The sequence below is a fragment of the Rhinoraja longicauda genome, chromosome 9, assembly GCF_053455715.1.
Source record: "Rhinoraja longicauda isolate Sanriku21f chromosome 9, sRhiLon1.1, whole genome shotgun sequence".
Classification (NCBI taxonomy): Eukaryota; Metazoa; Chordata; class Chondrichthyes; order Rajiformes; family Arhynchobatidae; genus Rhinoraja; species Rhinoraja longicauda.
In genome coordinates, this window is record NC_135961.1 from 18,525,679 (window position 1) to 18,545,322 (window position 19,644).

The 19,644-nt window shown below is 43.1% G+C and overlaps 1 protein-coding gene across 1 annotated transcript in view; it reads left to right on the top strand.

Annotated features, from left to right (window-relative positions):
• Positions 1-377: 377 nt before the first annotated feature.
• kcnk2a (potassium channel, subfamily K, member 2a) overlaps positions 378-19,644 on the top strand; it is a 90,868-nt gene continuing 71,601 nt past the window's right edge. Inside the window, exons 1-2 of the mRNA XM_078405802.1 lie at positions 378-468; positions 1,431-1,741. Of these exons, the coding sequence (XP_078261928.1) occupies positions 459-468; positions 1,431-1,741 (321 nt within the window). The 5' untranslated portion in view covers positions 378-458. The remainder of the gene's footprint in view (positions 469-1,430; positions 1,742-19,644) is intronic.

Sequence of the window (19,644 nt, forward strand, 5' to 3'; positions counted from 1 at the left end):
ATAAAAACAAACGTATTTGCATTGAAAAGGCACGTGTATACGATGCCTATTTGTAAATTCTTGAAGATCTAGACATTCCCAATTGATCCAAATGAATTTATCGCCAGTTCTGAACTGTGCACTCATATAGTGAAACCGTCGTTGAACACAAAACGCATGCAAAAGCGTGGAAACACTCGAACAGCCAATAGGTTATTAAAGATTCATGTGGATTGGCTGGAAAAATAACGATGGCTGTTTTCGCAATTGGTGTTTGGAAGCCGGAAAGTTCAATAGCGAATCATGTTTATTGCTTGTCGATTGTGGATGTGACTAATTGCTTTCTCAGTTGCGGTTTTTTTTCCCTTCTCTCCTTGTAATCATCATTGCATGATTTATTTTTGGATTCATCGCACGGTGGAAAGCACGACCATCTTCTGGATATGGGACAATGATTTTAACGGGCGTGGATCCTTTAAATGAAGCGAGGTGTGAGTATATATGAGCGTGTGCATGTGAGATTTTCAACGAGAGAGAGAGAGCGCGAGAGTGCGCTGTGCATTTCGACTGGGATGAACACGCATGACCATGTGGCACAATATCCACTCCTAAATGTTCGACTCTCCTCTTGACAATGAACAAAAAATAAGATTGCTAATGTAAGAAAATAGGGTGAATTGTTCGTACGAGAAGTAAGTACTAGTCGCCTCCATGGATATCACTCCAGGTTATTAAATGCATTTTGAATGGGTCTTTTTCCATTGTTAGCCTGAAATTAATGCTGAGCAAGGTTCTGCAGGGATGCATATTTTATTAAGGCTATACTTGAGTCGGCTTCAATGCAAAGCCACTGCCTGGACATGAAACATTATTGGAAGGTGAATTTGTACGCAGTTGAATGCTCTGGTAAATGTTCGCGATCTTTAAAATAAACAATACCTGACCAAGGATTCTCTCAGCGAGCTCAGCGTAATTGATTCAGAAATGATCTTAAAATGCATATATTTTACATCGATTTCAATAACTTATTTCAGCGAGCACGCCGTTTATTTTCGGGCAAATCCATGTATACAGTCCCTGTGTTTTCTAGAGCAGGGACTTGTAAAGACTGGGGCGAGGAGGCATGCAATAAAGCCCTTTTTTTTTTTGAAAAGCAAGGAAAAATGCACCCAGAACAATTGTTGAGATGAAGTCCATCGATAATGATAAAGGCTCCATACAGCATTCACGAGTCCTGTCCATTCATTATGTTTCTAGCTAATTCAGTTAGAGTCAGTGCACAGTCAGTTGTGAATTATGACGTTTGTCGTATTGCAGATATTTGTTTAATATTAAAACAATACTATCACGAGGTAAATTGAGGTTGCAACATAAATCTGTAAACCCTATTTCATCTGGTTGACAAGCGAAAAGCATCCTGTAGATGTATTCATTTGTCTGCTTTCTCTTAGTGGCAGCGCCTGATTTACTCGATCCGAAATCAGCAACTCAGAATGCTAAGCCGAGGTTGTCCTTTTCTGCAAAACCGACGGTTCTAACTTCAGGAGAAGACAGCGACCTGAACGCAAGTGTTATGAAATGGAAGACTGCCTCAGTTTATTTTCTGGTCGTGGTGCTTTACTTGATAATCGGCGCCACTGTGTTCCGAGCGCTTGAACAACCCACAGAAAGCTCTCAGAAGACTGCGATTATTATGCAGAAATTGGAATTTCTGGAAAAGCACATTTGTGTCAATTCCCACGAGCTAGAATCATTGATTCAGGTAAAAAAAAAAAAAAAACTTTGTTCGTTACTAACTCATTGATTAATGGTTTGCAATAAAGGTTGTATAAGCATCACTAAATGTAAACAGGACTTGTAGTAATTGAAATAGTCGTGAGGGAGCGCTTGAGTTTCCCCATTGTGCATTCCTATTGCTTCCTATTGTCTTCTTGGGAGGTCTCTGGAGATTGAGGATGTACTGTCTTTTCTCCAGTTCTGTGGGTTCTGAGGCAGCTGAAGAATCCTGTAGGGAATTCACAAACTGCCTCAGGTGGGGCTTGTAGTCTGGGTCAGCTGGCTGAGAAGTTTGGAGGTACTCCTGCTGCTTGTGAATGCTCTCCTCATATAAAAATCCTGTCATTTTATGAATCTCCTTCTCCACCGTGAACAGCTGTGTGGGCCAGGTATCATGTAGGAAGGAACTGCAGATGCAGGTTTGAACTGAAGATAGACACAAAGTGTTGGAATAACTCCACAGGTCAGGCAGCATCTCTGGAGAGAAGGAATGGGTGATGTTTCGAGTCTGAAGAAGGGTCTCGACCCAAAACGTCACCCATTCCTTCTCTCCAGAGATGCTGCCTGTCCCGCTGAGTTACTCCAGCGCTTTGTGTCTATCTGTGGGCCAGGTACCCCAGTTACATAAAATGTTACACTTTCCCCAGTGATCTTGTGGAAATCACTTCTTGTGTTGGAGCTCATGTAGAGGGCCAACTTAGGCAGCCTGGAGTTGGGTGTGCAGATAACATGGCCCGTCCCTTATAGCTAGATGTTGTAATCAAAGACTCAGTGTCGTATTCATTGGACCTAGGCTGTTGACACAGACATTGGATTGACAATCGGGTGAACCAATTTGGAGGATTTTGCAGGGCCAGTGTTGGTGCTTTTGTAAGTGTTCCCCCATAGCTTCACACAGTAATTTAGATATGGCAATACAAGTGAACAATAAACAATGTACAGCGCTTTGTGATTCAGAATGTGCCTTGTTCTTCCCAGGACTGCATTGCACCTGAATGTGTTGAGGTGACTATGTTCTCAATGACTGGTTAGCATATGATGAGCGTTTGACAGCACTGGGCCTCTACTCGCTGGAGTTTAGAAGGTTGAGGGGGGACCTCATTGAAACTTACAGGATAATGAAAGGCATAGAGAGAGTAGATGTGGAAATTATGTTTCCACTGGTGGGAGAGTCTAGGACCAGAGGTCATAACCTCAGAATTAAAGGGCGCTCTTTTAGAAAGAAGGTGAAGAGGAACTTCTTTAGTCAGAGGGTAGTTAATTTGTGGAACATTGCGACAGAGGGCTGTGGAAGCCAAGTCAGTGGATATTTTTAAGGCAGAGATAGACAAATTCTTGATTAGAACAGGTGTCAAGGGTTTTGGGGAGAAGACAGGAAAATGGGATGAGGAGGCAGAGATCAGCCATGATTGAATGGCAGAGTGGACTCGATGGGCAGAATGGCCTAATTCTACTCCTATAACGTGAACTTGTGAGCTTGTAACTCTGAAGCATAAGTGGGGAGTGAATCACTGCTGTTCAGCAGACCATGAGCTAGGTGCCAGGTTTGCAGTCGTGTTTTCCAAATAGTATTTTCCTCAGCCAGCTGAAAGCTGTGCTGGTGTCCTGGAGGTGGCTGCTCATTGGTGTCTGCCTTTATTAAGATTTAACTCCTGAGAAATGGAAAGTGATTCATATTTTCCATCTGTTGTGAATTTTCATTATCAGGGGGTGGTGACATGTGGCTGCAGGTTGGTAAGATCCCATATCTTCTGGTTAATTTAGTTTTAAGAGCATTTCTGTTTGCTTCAATGGAGGAGCCCCGATGATTTGGAGCATTGTTAGTGCCCAGTAAATTGATGAAATTAGAGTGAACTTGGTTATGAAATGGAAATGGTACCGGTTGAACCTGGACATCTATGTTTTGCCCCCTGCTGTGGGAAGTATGTTAGAGGCAAAAATGATCAAGAGGAGGGCTGAACTAATGATCCAATTTGTTTGGTCCCAGTCTGCACTGAGGCGGCAATCATAGTTTGTATGGTCCCAGTCTGCACTGAGGCGGCAATCATAGTTTGTATGGTCCCAGTCTGCACTGAGGCGGCGATCATAGTTTGTATGCCATTGTGAAACACATTAGGAAATATTGTGAACTTTTATAGAAAGGGGCGGCAATGGTTCAGCGGTAGAGTTCCTGCCTTACAGCACCAGAGACCCTGGTTCGACCCTGACAATGGGTGCTGTCTGTAAGGAGTTTGAATATTCTCCCTGTGGCCGCTTGGGTTTTCTCCGGGTGCTCCTGTTTCCTCCCACACTCCAAAGATGTATAGGTGTGTAGGTTAACTGGCTTTGGTAAAATTGTGAATTGTCCCTGGTTTGTAGGATAGTGCAAGTGTATGTGATGATCACTGGTTTGTGTGGACTCTGAGGGCCAAAGGGCCTGTTTCTGAGCTTTGTCTCTAAAGTCTAAAGCTGAAATTAAGAATGATTCTACAAAATCCTTTTTGGTTAAGGGCCTGTCCCAGTTTAGGCGATTTTAAGGCGACTGCCGGCGACTAGGCTGTTGCCAACAGTTCGCCGGGGTGTCGTGGGCATGATCGTGAGGAGTCTTCAAAGAATCGTAGTGGATCTCAGCGCGTCGCTGAGAAATCAACCGGAGTGAAATTTCTCGGCGACAGAGGGCTTGTCGCCAGGTATCGTTGCTTATTGCGGGCGCTGTCGCCTGCTGTCCCCAGGTTTGCTAGGTTCTCTTAGATGCATTTAGAAGCACATAATATTAAAATAAGTAAAGTCATTTCAAGATACCATAAAATACTTGTGTTTAACCAATTTATTTACCGTCAGGACATTTGACAGGTAGATTGGAGGCGACAGTTTGACGGTCAGGTAAGCGTGGGAATTTTCACGATGTTTATGGCCATCAGCAATCACATTTAAAGTAGGCTCCCAACCCAGATATGCAACCCAGAAACCAGATATGCATCTCCCTTACATTTTCAAAGAATGCCCACACACTTTTCACAGAAATCCATTTAACCACTTTAAAAATTAAATTTCTTAATACTGCTATTAGTAAACTGGGAGTCAATCCAGTTTAATGCCTTGTTACCGTGAAGCTTGGTTTTCAAGTAACCCGGGCAAGATGTTATATTTCAAAACTCTCAAGTACTTACCGACTTGTCAGTGATTTCAGCGAACATTAGGACGCCGGAGAAGCATTGACAGCGTGGGAATTTCGGATGTTTCCGAAGACGCTGTAATCTCGACCTGACTCGGCATTGTCGTGGTCATTGTCGTCGGTTAAAAGAAAAATTTGGTGATCTGCTACGACTTTGACAGTCGCCGGCAGTCGCCTAAAAAATCGACTAAGTGGGACAGGGCCTTTACAAGTATTAAAGGATTTGGTGATGTTGAAAAGGACCATGCAAGGTGGTTCATACATTTGTCGAGTTAGTTTGTGCAGCGAAGATCATATCTGTTGCTCCTCCATTCGTGGAATCTGCACTCGAACTCTAGAAACTGCTCTTTGGTCCCTAGTAGGAGGAGAATCTGTGCAAGGGTCTTATCTGTGGCAAAGACCAGAAAGATTTGTGATAAATGATAAACAAATCTAGACTGTGAATAAATGATAAACAAATCTAGACTGCTAACCTTAGCTTGTGAAATAAGTGTTATGCCACGATTCAGAGAAAATGAATGAATTACAGAGGAATAACTTGTTCATGGCTTAATGGCTGAATTAAAGTTTAAATTTTATGGTTTGATGGCCTTGAGATGTAAAGTCTAGACTTTTTAAAGCTTTATTTTTATAAATGCCAGAGTATATTTCTGAGGTAAGTGTGCATCTGAGGATTCATTGATTTGACACCTTTTACATTGTGAAATGTCATAAGGAACTTCACTGGATTGTTGCCCGACAAGTACATTGACACTAAATCAACTACCCACCGAGTCCACCCTGACCAGCAATTATGCCGTACAATAGCACTATCCCATACACTAGGGAGAATTTACAATCTTTACCAAAGCCAAATAATCTACAAAACTTTACATCTTTGGAATAAGTTCTTAGGTGATAAGAAGAACTCTAAAACATTGGGAATTGGGGTACAAAGGATAGAAGTGAAATATGGGATCTGGGGATGACAGATGAGCATAGGGGAGGAGGAGAAACGTGTAAGGTGACTGTGGTGGTGGGAGATGGTGAGTAAAATGTATGCACACTGGTGTGGGGGCTGGGGCAGGGTAAAGAGAGGGGACTGGTGGTGGTGGTGGGGGGGGGGGGGTATTCCTTGAAATTGGAGAATTCAGTGTCCATACTGTTGGGTTGTCAGCAACTCTAGCGGAATGCGAGGTACTGTTCTTACATTTTGCATGGACCTAAAGTTCAATGTAGGAATGGGAAGGAACGTTAAAATGCTGAGCCACTGGGAGTTCCTGCAAGCTTTGGCGGATAGAGTGCAAGTGTTCACTGAAACAGTTGCCTAGTCCATACTTGGTCTCACTACTGGAAAGGAAGCCACATCAAGGGCATCCTCCCCCCTGTCCCCCTGAGTTCCTCCAGTGATCTTTATTTAACTGAGTAGCGGTGGTGACAGCTGAGATCAACAGAGGGAGTGGAGGGGGTGAGCAGAGGTTGGGGGGTGGGGTAGGAATCCTATGGGAGGTGTGTGTCGGTGATGGGTGGATGGAGTAGGAAGAGGGAGGGGAAAGATTGGGAAGTGTCATGGGAAGAAGGGTGTGTGTGAGAGGACCTGAGTAGATGGTAGCAGAGAGAAAAAGACAGAGGTGATACATGTTACCTGAAAGAGGAGAATTCGATGTTCATGCTGCTGGGTTGTAAACTCCCGGCCCATACCTACCTCCACCCTTCCCTCCCCCTCCAGACTGTGGGCAGGCTACAGTCGATCTGCTCGCTCACGTGGCTGCTGGAGGGCCTCCAACAGCCGCCTTCACCAACACAACGACCCGCGACCACCACAACTGCACCGGCCTCCAGCAGCTCTCCTCACTTTGCTCCACTTTCCAGCATCTCCGGTCTTTTGTGCCTCCTTAAGTCCGCATTTGGTTGTTCCACTTTTCTGAGAAATTAGATAGATCCAAGCAACTTTATCAGCTTTTAAGTGGAAGATCAAGGCCCTTATTTAGGCATCTGTCTATTGATCAAAGATGTGGATCTGAAGGAATGCCTCAGGTGCAGGCAGGATTTAGGGATGGAGTTGGTGCGTAAGGCTTGCATCAGGGAAAGCACAGCTTTGAAGAGGATTAAAGGAGTTGTGAATGTGCAGGAAATGTACAGTGAAGGTGAAAAGCTTGGAGATATAGTGTAGTTGAGGAGATCACAGAGATGAGGGAGAAGTGAAGTGATGGAGTGAACTTGCAGATGAGAATTTTATACCTGAGGTGTTGCTGAGTTGGAAACAGATACATTAAGGGACTTAGAAACATAGAACATAGAAAAATAGGTGCAGGAGTAGGTCATTCGGCCCTTCGAGCCAGCACCGCCATTCAATATGATCATGGCTGATCATCCAAAATCAGTACCCCGTTCCTGCTTTTTCCCCATATCCCTTGATTCCTTTAGCCCTAAGAGCTAAATCTAACTCTCTCTTGAAACATCCAGTGAACTGGCCTCCACTGCCTTCTGTGGCAAAGAATTCCACAGATTCACAACTTTCCGGGTGGAAAATATTTCCTCATCTCAGTCCTAAATGGCCTACCCCGTTTTCTTAAACTGTGACCCCTGGTTCTGGACTCCCCCAACATCAGGAACATTTTTCCTGCATCTAGCCTGTACAATCCTTTAAGATTTTTTTCTGTTTCAGTGAGATCTCCTCTCATCCTTCTAAATTCCAGTGAATATAAGCCCAGTCGACTTTTTGAATGTTGAGTTGTAAACCGTCAATTTTTAGAAAAAGTCAGTACGATAGTAATTTGTTTCTAAACAGATCCATACAATCATAACCGATGCAGCACAAATGTAGGCACAAAGTACTACAGTAACTCAGTGGGTCAGGCAGTATCTCTGGAGAATATGGATAGGTGACATAGGTTGCAGGAAAAATGTTCCTGATGTTGGAGGAGTTCAGAACCAGGGGTCACAGTTTCTGAATAAAGGGTGGGCCATTTGGGACTGAGATGAGAAAAAACTTTTTCAGCCAGAGAGTTGTGAATCTGTGGAATTCTCTGCCACAGAAGGCAGTGGAGGCCAATTCACTGGATGTATTCAGGAGAGAGTTCGATTTAGCTCTTAGGGCTAAAGTAATGAACTATGAGATGTATGATTTCTTTGTTAACACATGTGGAAATGTTAAACTTAACCAAATTGGCATGGAAATATAATTGCAAGCATGATTCTTGTGTGAGTTTAATGCTTATAAATTAGTTAATCTCATGAAAGACTCATTAACAGTTTTTATAGGGAAACCGTATACCTGAACATAATAGCACAAAGGGATTTGTATTCAATCCTAAATGAACAGCATTCTAATATGTACATATATGAAATGTTATAGTGTTTTACGGGTATTGCCTTGAGAATCTCAAAATTGCCAAAGAATTATCAGCTATTGATGAGTATATTTTGACATAAAATAAATAGAGAATCTGCTTTCTTTAAATTCAGGAAGTTATCAGTAATAATTGTGTTTACAAATTGCTGCCTTAATGAAAAGCTTACTGCTCTTTTCATATTTTAGATATTGAAGCTTTTAAAAAACATTAAAACTTTATTTTCCCAACATTTATGAGGCAAATATTTAAGTTTCCAAATGTGTATTTGTTATCCTATTTTTCATTGTTTTCTATTCAAAAACATGCACGTGTCTACAAATAATTGTTGTTGGCATGAACTAGGATTACTATGCTTCAAGTTAACTAAGTCTATGAAATATTTAAAATCTAAAAATAAACTGGCCATCATAACCTATGCAGAAGTTATGTGCCTTAAGTCACTAGTGCCAATTGCTTGAGAGCATTGGCTACCAATTGTATTAATTTCCTGCACATTTGGCTTCAATAATAATCTCGCTTGCACTTAACTATTGGTCCACATGTCAATTACCTGGAGAGCATTTTGCTTTTCTGGCTATTGTACTTTTTAAAACTATCCAAACATCCTTCCATTGTTGAAGTGAAGAAGATATCCTCTGAGAATCTCAAAGAAACATAATTACAGTGAGTCATGACTCAGTCTTATTTCATCATTGCTACCAATACAAACATAATCTCAGTGATAGCACCACGTATTTTGTAAGCCAGAGAAACCTTGTTTGTAATAAAAGAATGGTATGCGCTTTGAGTTATGTTGAATGAGTAACACTTGCTCTCTTCATGGCATTACATTGACTGATACACTCCTGTTGAGAGTATAACACTCCATTGACAAGATGAATAACATCCACTTTAGATCAAGAAAGAAGGGTCTCGACCCGAAACGTCACCCATTCCTTCTCTCCCGAGATGCTGCCTGACCTGCTGAGTTACTCCAGCATTTTGTGAATAAAAAGATAAAAGACATGTTGCTATGTAAAATTTCAGTTACATTTTCAGTTTGGCTCAATGATTATGGGGTTCCTAAAATTAAATGCTGCTGATGCAGTTCATCCACAAAGAATGCCTGTTCAGCCACTATTTCCACTCATTACATTGACAATCATTTAAAATGGATGAGTTCTAATTGGCGTTATGATCCGAAAACCAATGTCTATATTCTGCTGGTATGTGTAACTATGCACAGGATAATCCTATTTGCAGCTTGTGCAATAAAATATTTATATCGTCGGGGGAAAGGAGAACTCAGAATTTAATATTGACAGGGGGATATATTGAAGAATTTCTGTCTGACGTAAAGAGTTGAACTGCAGTTTGCACAATGAATAGTTTTATTATTGTACAAATTAACATTATTCTTTTTGTGGATACTTTGAATGGAATCCAAACTGTTATCAAATGTTGTTTTTTCTATTTATTCTCTTTCATTCATAGAAATATAGAAACATAGAAGGCCATTCGGCCCTTTGAGCCAGCACTGCCATCCAATATGATCATGGCTAATCATCCAGAATCGGTACCCCATTCCTGCTTTTCCCCCATATCCCTTGATTCCTTTAGCCTTAAAAGCTAAATCTAACTCTCTCTTGAAAACATCCAGTGAATTGTCCTCCACTGCCTTCTGTGGCGGAGAATTCCACAGATTTTCCATACCAGGGCATCGGAGATGTCCTCATTCTTTAGGAAACGGGGGTTCCCCTCCTCCATTATAGATGAGGCTCTCACTACAGTCTCCTCCATATCCCACAGCTCTGCTCTTGCTCCCCCTCCCCCCATTCGTAACAAGGACAGAGTCCCCCTTGTCCTCACCTTCCACCCCATCAGCAGTCGCATACAGCATATAATCCTCCAACGTTTTTGCCACTTCCAAAGGGATTCCACTACTGGCCACATCTTCCCATCTCCACCACTTTCTGCTTTCCGCAGAGACCGTTCCCTCCAAAACTCCATGGTCAACTCGTCCCTTGCCACCCAAACCACCCCCTCCCCAGGTACTTTCCTCTGCAACCGCAGGAGATGCAACACCTGTCCCTTTACCTCCCCCCTCGAGGACCCAAACAGTCCAAGGACCCAAACAGTCTTTCCAGGCGAGGCAGAGGTTCACCTGCACCTCCTCCAACCTCATCTACTGTATCCGCTGTTCCAGGTGTCAACTTCTCTACATCGGCGAGACCAAGCACAGGCTCGGCGATCATTTCGCTGAACACCTCCGCTCAGTCCATCTTAACCAACCTGATCTCCCGGTGGCTCAGCACTTCAACTCTCCCTCCCATTCCCAATCTGACCTTTCTGTCCTGGGCCTCCTCCATTGTCAGAATAAAGCCCAGCGTAAATTGGAGGAACAGCACCTCATATTTCGCTTGGGTAGTTTACACCCCAGTAGTATGAACATTGACTTCTCTAACTTCAGATAGTCCCTGCTTTCCCTCTCTATACCCTCCCTCTTCCCAGTTCTCCCATTAGTCTTCCTGTCTCTGACTCCATTCTATCTTTGTTCCTCCCCCTCCCCTGACATCAGTCGGAATGTTTGAATTGACCCAAAACGTCACCCATTCCTTCGCTCTTGGGATGCTGCCTGACCCACTGAGTTACTCCAGCATTTTGTGTCTACCTTCCACAGATTTACAACCCTGTGGGTGAAAATGTTTTTCCTCATCTCAATCCTAAATGGCCAACCCCTTATTCTTAAACCGTGACCCCTGGTTCTGGACTCCCCCAACATGGGAATCATTTTTCCTGCATTTCGCCTGACCAATTCCTTAAGAATTTTATATGTTTCTATAAGATCCCCTCTCATCCTAAATTCCACGTAAATGTTATGTTGATTCATTTGAAATTTTGTTGAGTACAAAATTGTGAGCTAGAAGGAATTAGCAAGGAATTGAGCACCACAAGATGAATAATTGGTGCGCAGCATGTAGATGCACATGTTAGAAAGGTGGAGTCAATGTCTGGGTAGATGTGTGCTGCCCGTGCACGTGATCGATGGTGCCAATCAGCATCAATGTTGATTTGACTCCAGCACAACTCTTTTGAAGCTCAACTCTCCAGTTCTTGGCCTTGTAACCATATGCAGAAAAGCACACATTCATCAGGAAGAACCCCAAACCAGTACTCCTAAGGGGGTTACTCAACTACTAGCAAATCAGTTGCTGGTTCATTTCATTTGCCTGTGGTATGCTTTGATAAGCGGTTCATAAGTTATTGGAGCAGAATCAGGCCATTTGGCCCCATCAAGCCTACTCTGCCATTCAATCATGGCTGATCTATCTTTCCCTCTCAACCCCATTCTCCTGCCTTCTCCCCATAACTCCTGACACCCATACTAATCAAGAATCTGTCAATCTCTGCCTTAAACGTACCCATTGAAGGCCTCCACAGCCTCCTGTGGCCAAGTATTCCACAATTGATGCTTCCTGTAGCTGTTTCAAATTATCACTGCCGGCATGGATTTGTGTGTGTGGGACATGCTGCAATGGGAAGTGTGTGAGGGTGTTGCGATCATTAACACAATAGGGTATTCTTGACCGATGGATATTATTGATAAGGGATATTAATGTCGGGGATCCGCAGAGTTCGAGGCAAGTGTGGCTCTTGTTGCAGTGCAAGAACTGGTTTATATTATCTCAAACAACTCTCACTAACCATGAAAGGGCACCAAATGCTGGTCAGGCAGCGACTCTGGAGAACATGGATAGGTGACGTTTCGGGTCGGGACCCTTCTTCAGACTGCTCACTTACCATGACCACTTATGTGAGATTATGAAGCCAGCTCCAACACTGCAACAAGGCTTTGCGACTTGACACCTGGCTATGTGCTTCCATTGTCTCCTCCGTGTGTATGTTGTAGGCCTTCTGGACCTCTGTAGATGTTGGATGACACCCCTTAATTTACAGCTTCCCCATCACGGCAACCAATGGACTTTCCAAAGGCCTTGGAGTCTGTTCTGTCCCACATTGTATTAATGTCCCAGCTCTGAGACACCACTTGCACATATGCCTGTACCTAGTACAATCACAAAGGACTTCCACTGTCAGAGGAGTAGACCAATTGGAATCTGTACAGTATAAGAAAATAACTGCAGATGCTGGTACAAATCGATTTATTCACAAAATGCTGGAGTAACTCAGCAGGTCAGGCAGCATCTCGGGAGAGAAGGAATGGGTGACGTTTTGGGTCGAGACACATTCGGGTCTGAAGAAGGGTCTCGACCCGAAACGTCACCCATTCCTTCTCTCCCAAGATGCTGCCTGACCTGCTGAGTTACTCCAGCATTTTGTGAATAAATGGAATCTGTACAGTCCGTTTGACCTGGAACTAACCCAGGCACAACATTGGCCTCCAGCTGAATTATCCAGATGCTCAACATTTTAGTTAGCACTGGCGTGTGCTGAAATATTTGAAAGGTAGAAGCAGTTCTGAGTTGGCAGAGCAGTCAGTAGGTGTGAGTTAGTAGCATGTGTCCCACAGCATTTCCCAGGGTCTATCAACCATAGCTCCCAAAGTTCAGTAGATTCTTGCTCTTCACAACTTGTTTGGTTTCAAAAACAGCATTGAGTAAATCTGTTGATATAAAATCTAGCCATCAACGTCATTAGAATACTCTGGTTCTGTTGTAAGATTGCAACAGTAGTTAGTTGCATTTTGTGTTATTTGATCATTTGATTGATACAACAGATTTTAATGAACTGAGTGGGACAGGCAGCACATCTGGAGAGAAAGGGTGACGAAGGTTGAGACCCTTCTTCCCAAAATGTCACCCATTCCTTCTCTCCATTGAGTTACTCTAGCATTTTGTGTCTATCTTCGGTTTAAACCAGCATCTGCAGTTCCTTCTGACACATTCATAAACTGAGCTCTATACAATTAAACACTTTGAGTGATAGTACTTAGAGACACACATGTAGATTTTGGAAAATGAATGAAAATCAGTTATTTATTTATATGTGTTTCTGTCCCGGGGAAATACTTTGTAAATTTATGTGCACATATGATTTATTGATATGTGGGCAGCTTGTGAAAAAAATAAAAATAAATGCAGATTAAAATAAATGTACCAAAAAACATAATCATTATGGCATAAATCTTGCTCCTGAATATCTTTTATGAATATTATCTAACATTTTTAATAGATTGCTTTTTATAGATGGAGGGCAGTCAGTCAATTTCATGGGTAATTCTCTGTTATCAAAGTTATTTTGGAATTAGAGAATTTGAGTATCTAATACAGATCAGACATTACTGCAGATTTAATGTGTAGGAAAGAACTTCAGATGCTGGTTTACACCAAAGATCGACATGAAATGCTGGAGTAACTTGGGTACATGGATAGGGCAAGTTTGGAAGGATAAGGACCAAGTGCAGGGAGGTGGGACCAGTGTAGCTGAGACATGTTGGCCGGTGCAGGCAAGTTGGGCCGAAGGGCCTGTTTCCACACCGTATTACTCTATGAATCTATAACTCTATAACTCAGCGAGACAGGCAGCATTTCTGGAGAGAAGATGCTGCCTGTCCTGCAGTTATTCCAGCATTTTGTGTCTATTATTGTAGACTTATTTGATATGATCTCATGGACTTTATCAAAATAGATCTATCATTCAAAATCCTCCACTGTTACATTGCCACTAAAATGCACCATGCTTCTTGTTTATTCATTGACATTTTGCTTTTTAGCATTAATTTTTTGACAATCAATAAATGAGCAACTTTAAAAAAAAGATTAACAAAAACTGATGACATTAACTTCAAAATGTAATACAAATGTCCCTGTTTTGATTTGTTTCTTCAAAGCGTATATAGTAGTTTATCCTTCATGTTGCAGTATACATGGTTTGTTGCACAACCCCCTCGAACCATTGGTGTTGGATTTAATTTATTATTTGTTAAAGTTTTGCTGAAACAAGCATATAAATTATTGATATTCTGGTGGACGTCTTGAGAATGGTCAAATATGTTTTGGAGTAACAACGTTCATATCTTAAAGCTGTACATCGCAACATTAGGGTAAGCAAGCATTTAGTTACTAGCACTGACACGAGGTCCTTAACCTTACAGAAGTTGCTAGAAAAGATAAAAGGCAGCCATTTAAAATAAAACAATCTCCATGTGTAGGAAGGAACTGCAGATGCTGGTTTACACCGAAGATAGACACAAAATACTGGAGTATCTCAGCGGGACAGGCAGCATCTCTGGATCATTTCCAGAGATGCTGCCTGTCCCGCTGAGTTAGTCCAGCATTTTGTGTCTAGAACAATCTCTGCATTCTCCTGAGATGCTGCCTGACCCACTGAGCTACTCCAGCACCCTGTGTCTTCCATTTCAGGTGTGGTTGTTTACGTACCTCAGCAACTACAAAGTATATTTCCGCAACTTGGAAACTGAAAGCCCTTGAGCTTCTGTTGAAGGCACTTCAGTTGCTTTGAATGTCTCCCAGCCCAGAGAGTTCTGCTGTAAACCACTGTGTTGTGGTGGATGAAGGGCCTGGATGAGGACATTGGTGGCTGGGTACTGTGGGTGTAGGCACGCTGTTAGTCTGAGAGATGGCAGACGTTTCAAAGTCCTAGCGCTTCTCTCCAAAGTTCATAAAACTTGAGCAAGCACCTTCAATCTCTCTAACCTGTTCAGTGGAGCTCAATTCAACCATGGATATCGTGGCAGCATTTGTACAAGTTAAAAACTCTGCTCTTACATAATTTATCATTTTTGTTAGCATTGATGCTTTCTTATTTATAACGTTGATAAATCCAGACATGCATAACATCATTATTTCCATTTTAGTATTAGGGTTTATAAGACTATCATTTAATGAATCAATTATTTGAATTAGCATGGCAGATGTCAGGATGTTGAAAACCTAAAAATAAGGATGAAAGAAACCTATTTTTTTTAAACATCACCATTCCCTTGGAGTCTTGTGATGCACTCTAAGGCTTAATGTTGATATGATCTCTGTGGGTAGGGAAGAAGGTAACAAGTTAAAATGAGCAGGAAGGACCTGCTGATGCTGGTTTAAACCAAAGTTTGACACAAAATGCTGGAGTAATTCAGCGGAACAGGCAGCATCTCTGGAGAGAAAGAATGGGTGGTGTTTTGGGTTGAGACCCTTCTTCAGACTTGAGTCTGAAGAAGGGTCTCGACCCAAAACACCACCCATTCTTTCTCTCCAGAGATGCTGCCTGTTCTGCTGAATTACTCCAGCATTTTGTGTCCCACTAGATACCTACTAGATCACCTATCGGTGATGTTTCGGGTCGAGACCCTTCTTCAGACTTGAGTCTGAAGAAGGGTCTCGACCCGAAACATCACCGATTCCCTCTCTCCAAAGTTAAAATGAGCAAATTATTTACTTTTCTCAGATACCCGCCCTTGGTAGGTATCTAGTGGGATTTGCATAGCTTTACGCAAATCAGGTTCTTATTACCTCGAAGAGAGACACAAAAAGCTGGAGTAACTCAGCGGGACAGGCAGCATCTCTGGAGAGAAGGAATGGGTGACATTTTGGGTAGACGATGATGTCGAGAGATATAGATCAATGAATGCAAGATATGCAAAAAGTAACGATGATAAAGGAAACAGGCCATTGTTAGCCCTTTGTTGGGTGAAAATGAGAAGCTGGTGCGACTTGGTTGGGGGAGGGATGGAGACAGTTGGATTCCAGGTTTTGAGCAGAGAATTTGTCAACTTTCCTGCCAGACAGAACCAGATCTGAAGGTTTGTGTTGGAAGGAACTGCAGATGCTGGTTTAAACTGAAGATAGACACAAAAAGCTGGAGTAATTCAGCGGGACAGACTGCATCTCTGGAGCAAAGGAATAGGTGATGTTTCGACCCAAACATCACCTATACCATTTCTCCAGAGATGGTGTCTGACCCGCTGAGTTACTCCAACTTTTTATGCCTATCTTCAGATTTGAAGGTAGTCAGTCTATAGAAAGTTTCTTGTATCAAGCTTGAAGCTTTATTTATTCCCCATAGACCATCTCCTTCTCTCATACAAAAAAAAACCCTCCCAGAAACCCTTTCCCTTCAGGCATTCACTCTTTTCCTCTGCTGATTGTCATTCTGCCGTGCTGGAAACATGACCATTTCAAAGCAGCCAAGCAATGTACATCAGCAAACTCAGCAGCTCATTCATGTTGGAAGCTTATTAAATTGAATGTTTCAAGTTGCTGATCCTTCAGCAGAGATCTGGTGAAATCCCATTGACCTGAAACATTAACTCTGTTTTGCTTAAAAGATGGACTCAAAATGCTGGAGTAACTCAGCGGGTCAGACAGCATCTCTGGAGAAAAGGAATAGGTGACGTTTCAAGTCGAGACCCTTCTTCAGCCAGAATCAGGGGAGAGGGAAAATAGATGTATGAAAAGGTACAACGGCCAAATGAATGAAAGGTATGAAAAGAATAAATCAAAGACAGCAACAATGATCAAAGAAAGGTGGAGCCCACAATGATCCATTATTGGCTGGGGAAAAGGTAATAACGAATGTATACAAACAGTGAAACTAAGCGAGATGACAGTGAAACTAGCAATTTTACTCTGCACTGATGTTAGCTGACATTCTGCATGTTTTCAGTATTTAAAGATTTATTTCATACTAGACCAAGTGGACCCGATGGGCCCAAACCACTCCTGCATTGGTGCAGCACCCCCTCCCCTCCCCTCCCCCTCCCCCCTCTCCCTCCCCCTCCCCCCTCCCCTCCCCCCCTCCCTCCCTTCCCCCTCACCCCCCTCCCCTCCTATTCCTTCCCCCTCACCACCCTCCCCCTCCCCCTCCACCCTCCCTCCCTCCCTTCCCCCTCTCCCCCTCTCCCTCTCCCCCCCTCGGCTTGCCTCTCCTGCATTGGTGCAGCACCCTCTCCTCCCCCACTCCCTCCTCCACCACTCCTCCCCTTCCCTCTCCTGCACGTTTTTTTAAACTTTAAAAAATGAATAACTTAAAAAATATAACACCGATTTCAATGAAACCTCTTCCATTGGACCAAGGGACGACGGTGAGTAAGGTGGGCCTAAAACTGTCATGCTATCGTGTACCGTTTTGGCTGTAGTTCAGGAACAAGCGAACAAACAGGAGCATTAGTATATAGATTTGCTGTATTTGGAGTATTTCTTGTGTTTTGTGCAGTGACAAAAAAAAATGGTGACAAGGAATTTCAGAATAGAGCAACATTAAAGTTCATGGGAGACACAAGGAACTGTAGATGCTGGAATCCTGAGTAAAATACAAAGTGCTGGAAGAACTCAGCGGGTCAGGCTTGCACGAAACGTTATTTCCTTATTCCCTTTATCATGTATCTGTGAACTGTGGATGACTCGATTGTAATCATGTACAGTCTTTTTGCTGACTGGTTAGCACGCAACAAAAGCTTTTCACTGTCCCTGGGCACATGTAACAATAAACATTGCAAAGAGCTTCACATGGTGGGTATTTGAGAAATGTAAATCAATTGCTAATTTTAACTTGTTACCATCCCCCCTGTCCACAGATATCAGCATTCGGCCCTAGAAGGTGATGATGATGTTTAAAAATAAAAGTAGGTTTCTTTCACCTTTATTTTAATTTTTTCAACATCCTGAAATCTGCCATGCAAATTCAATGTTCACACCATTGGGTTGTAAGCTACCCAACCGGAATACTAGGTGCTGCTCCTCGTATGATTTCCTTGTTTGAGTGTGATTTCACTTCGGCTATAACTGGCCTACTCTTCCTCCCACTCTGCCTCCAGCAAAGATGCTCCCGTCTACTCACAATTCTTCCCCCTCCACTGTAATTTCGCCCAAGATGAGGCTTTCCATACGAGGACATCCCAGCTTGATCCTCTGTTTATGATGAGAATTAATTGGCACAGCCAAAGTAGTAGAGTAGCCTGGGTGATCTCCATTTCGGGAAGTATAAATGCAGAAACATGGGTGGTACGGTGGCGCAGTGGTAGAGTTGCTGCCGTACAGTGGCAGAGACCCTGGTTCGATCATAACTACAGGTGTTATCTGTACGGAGTTTGTACGTTCTCCCTGTGATTGTGTAGGTTATCCCCAAGTGCTCTGGTTTCCTCCCACACTCCAAAGATGTAGTTGGTTAATTGGCTTTGGTAAAGATTGTTAATTGTCCCTTGTGTGTAGGATGGTGCATGTATACGAGGATCATTGGTCGGCACCGACAGTGAGCCGAAGGGCCTGTTCCTGTGCAGTATTTCCAAATCAAACTAAACTGGAAGTGTCAGAAGGAGCTGCAGATGTTGGTTTACATCCAGCATTTTGTGTCTAAACTAAACGAAAGGCATTTGCTGCAATATCCACAGGTGTATGTCATAACTGGAAACAAAATGCCTCCCATGTTGTTAACATGGAAACAGGTGAAACTCAAGGGGGTGATTTCTTGAAGCTTAATTTTTAATATCCATTCTACACACATGGCGACAATATCTCAATGATGCAAATACAGGTTCTATGAATATTATAAAAACTTACGTTGCATACAACATGAAAATCTTGCTTCACCTGTGCCCAGCATGCTACCCTGGAGGCAGAATGTACTTGATGCAAGAGTCCTAGAAACTGATTTTCTTGGGGTCTATCTCACACACAAAGGGTGGTGGGTGTAGGGAACAAGCTGCTAGAGGAGGTAGTTGAGGCAGGAACGATCCCATCGTTTGAGAAACAGACAGGTACATGGATAGGACAGGTTTGAAGGGATATGGACCAAACGCAGACAAGTGGGACTAGTGTAGCTGGGACATGTTGTGTGGTGTGGGCAAGTTGGGCTGAAGGGCCTGTTTCCACACTGTACCACTCTATGACTATAATTGGGTTGTCCTACTGGCATTGCATGTGCAATGTGTTGGGAAATGTTAATTTTGACCAATTTTACTATTTAGAAGTTACTCTCCATGTCCTGAGAGGAGTGGTCTGGTGGGAGAGGGAAGGATTGTACAGTAAACCCTCATTATAACGGACCGGGGGGGGGGGGGGGGGGGGGGGTAACAGTGTCTGCTATTGCTGGTGTCTGCTATATCTGAGGAAGGTATTATCATTGTATAAGTAGGAGAAACAAACACCTACAGTTGCTTGTTAATACGCAAAAGGATACAAAGTGCTGGAGTAACTCGGGCAGTATCTCTGGAGAACATGGATGTGACGTTTCAGGCAGAGACCCTTCTTTAAACTCTCTGTCCGAAACTGGGGCTGGAATCCAGGTGAGTTGACGGCTCTGGCCTGCTGGCAGCTAGGGGTGAGGTGAGGATCGGCGGAGTCGATGGTCGCGGTCCGTGGGGGGGCCGGAGTGCAGGTAAGGGTTGGCGGTAGCGGTGGCAAGCGTGGTCTGGAAGCGGCCGAGGAAGCTGTGTGGATCAGTGGTGGCAGCAGT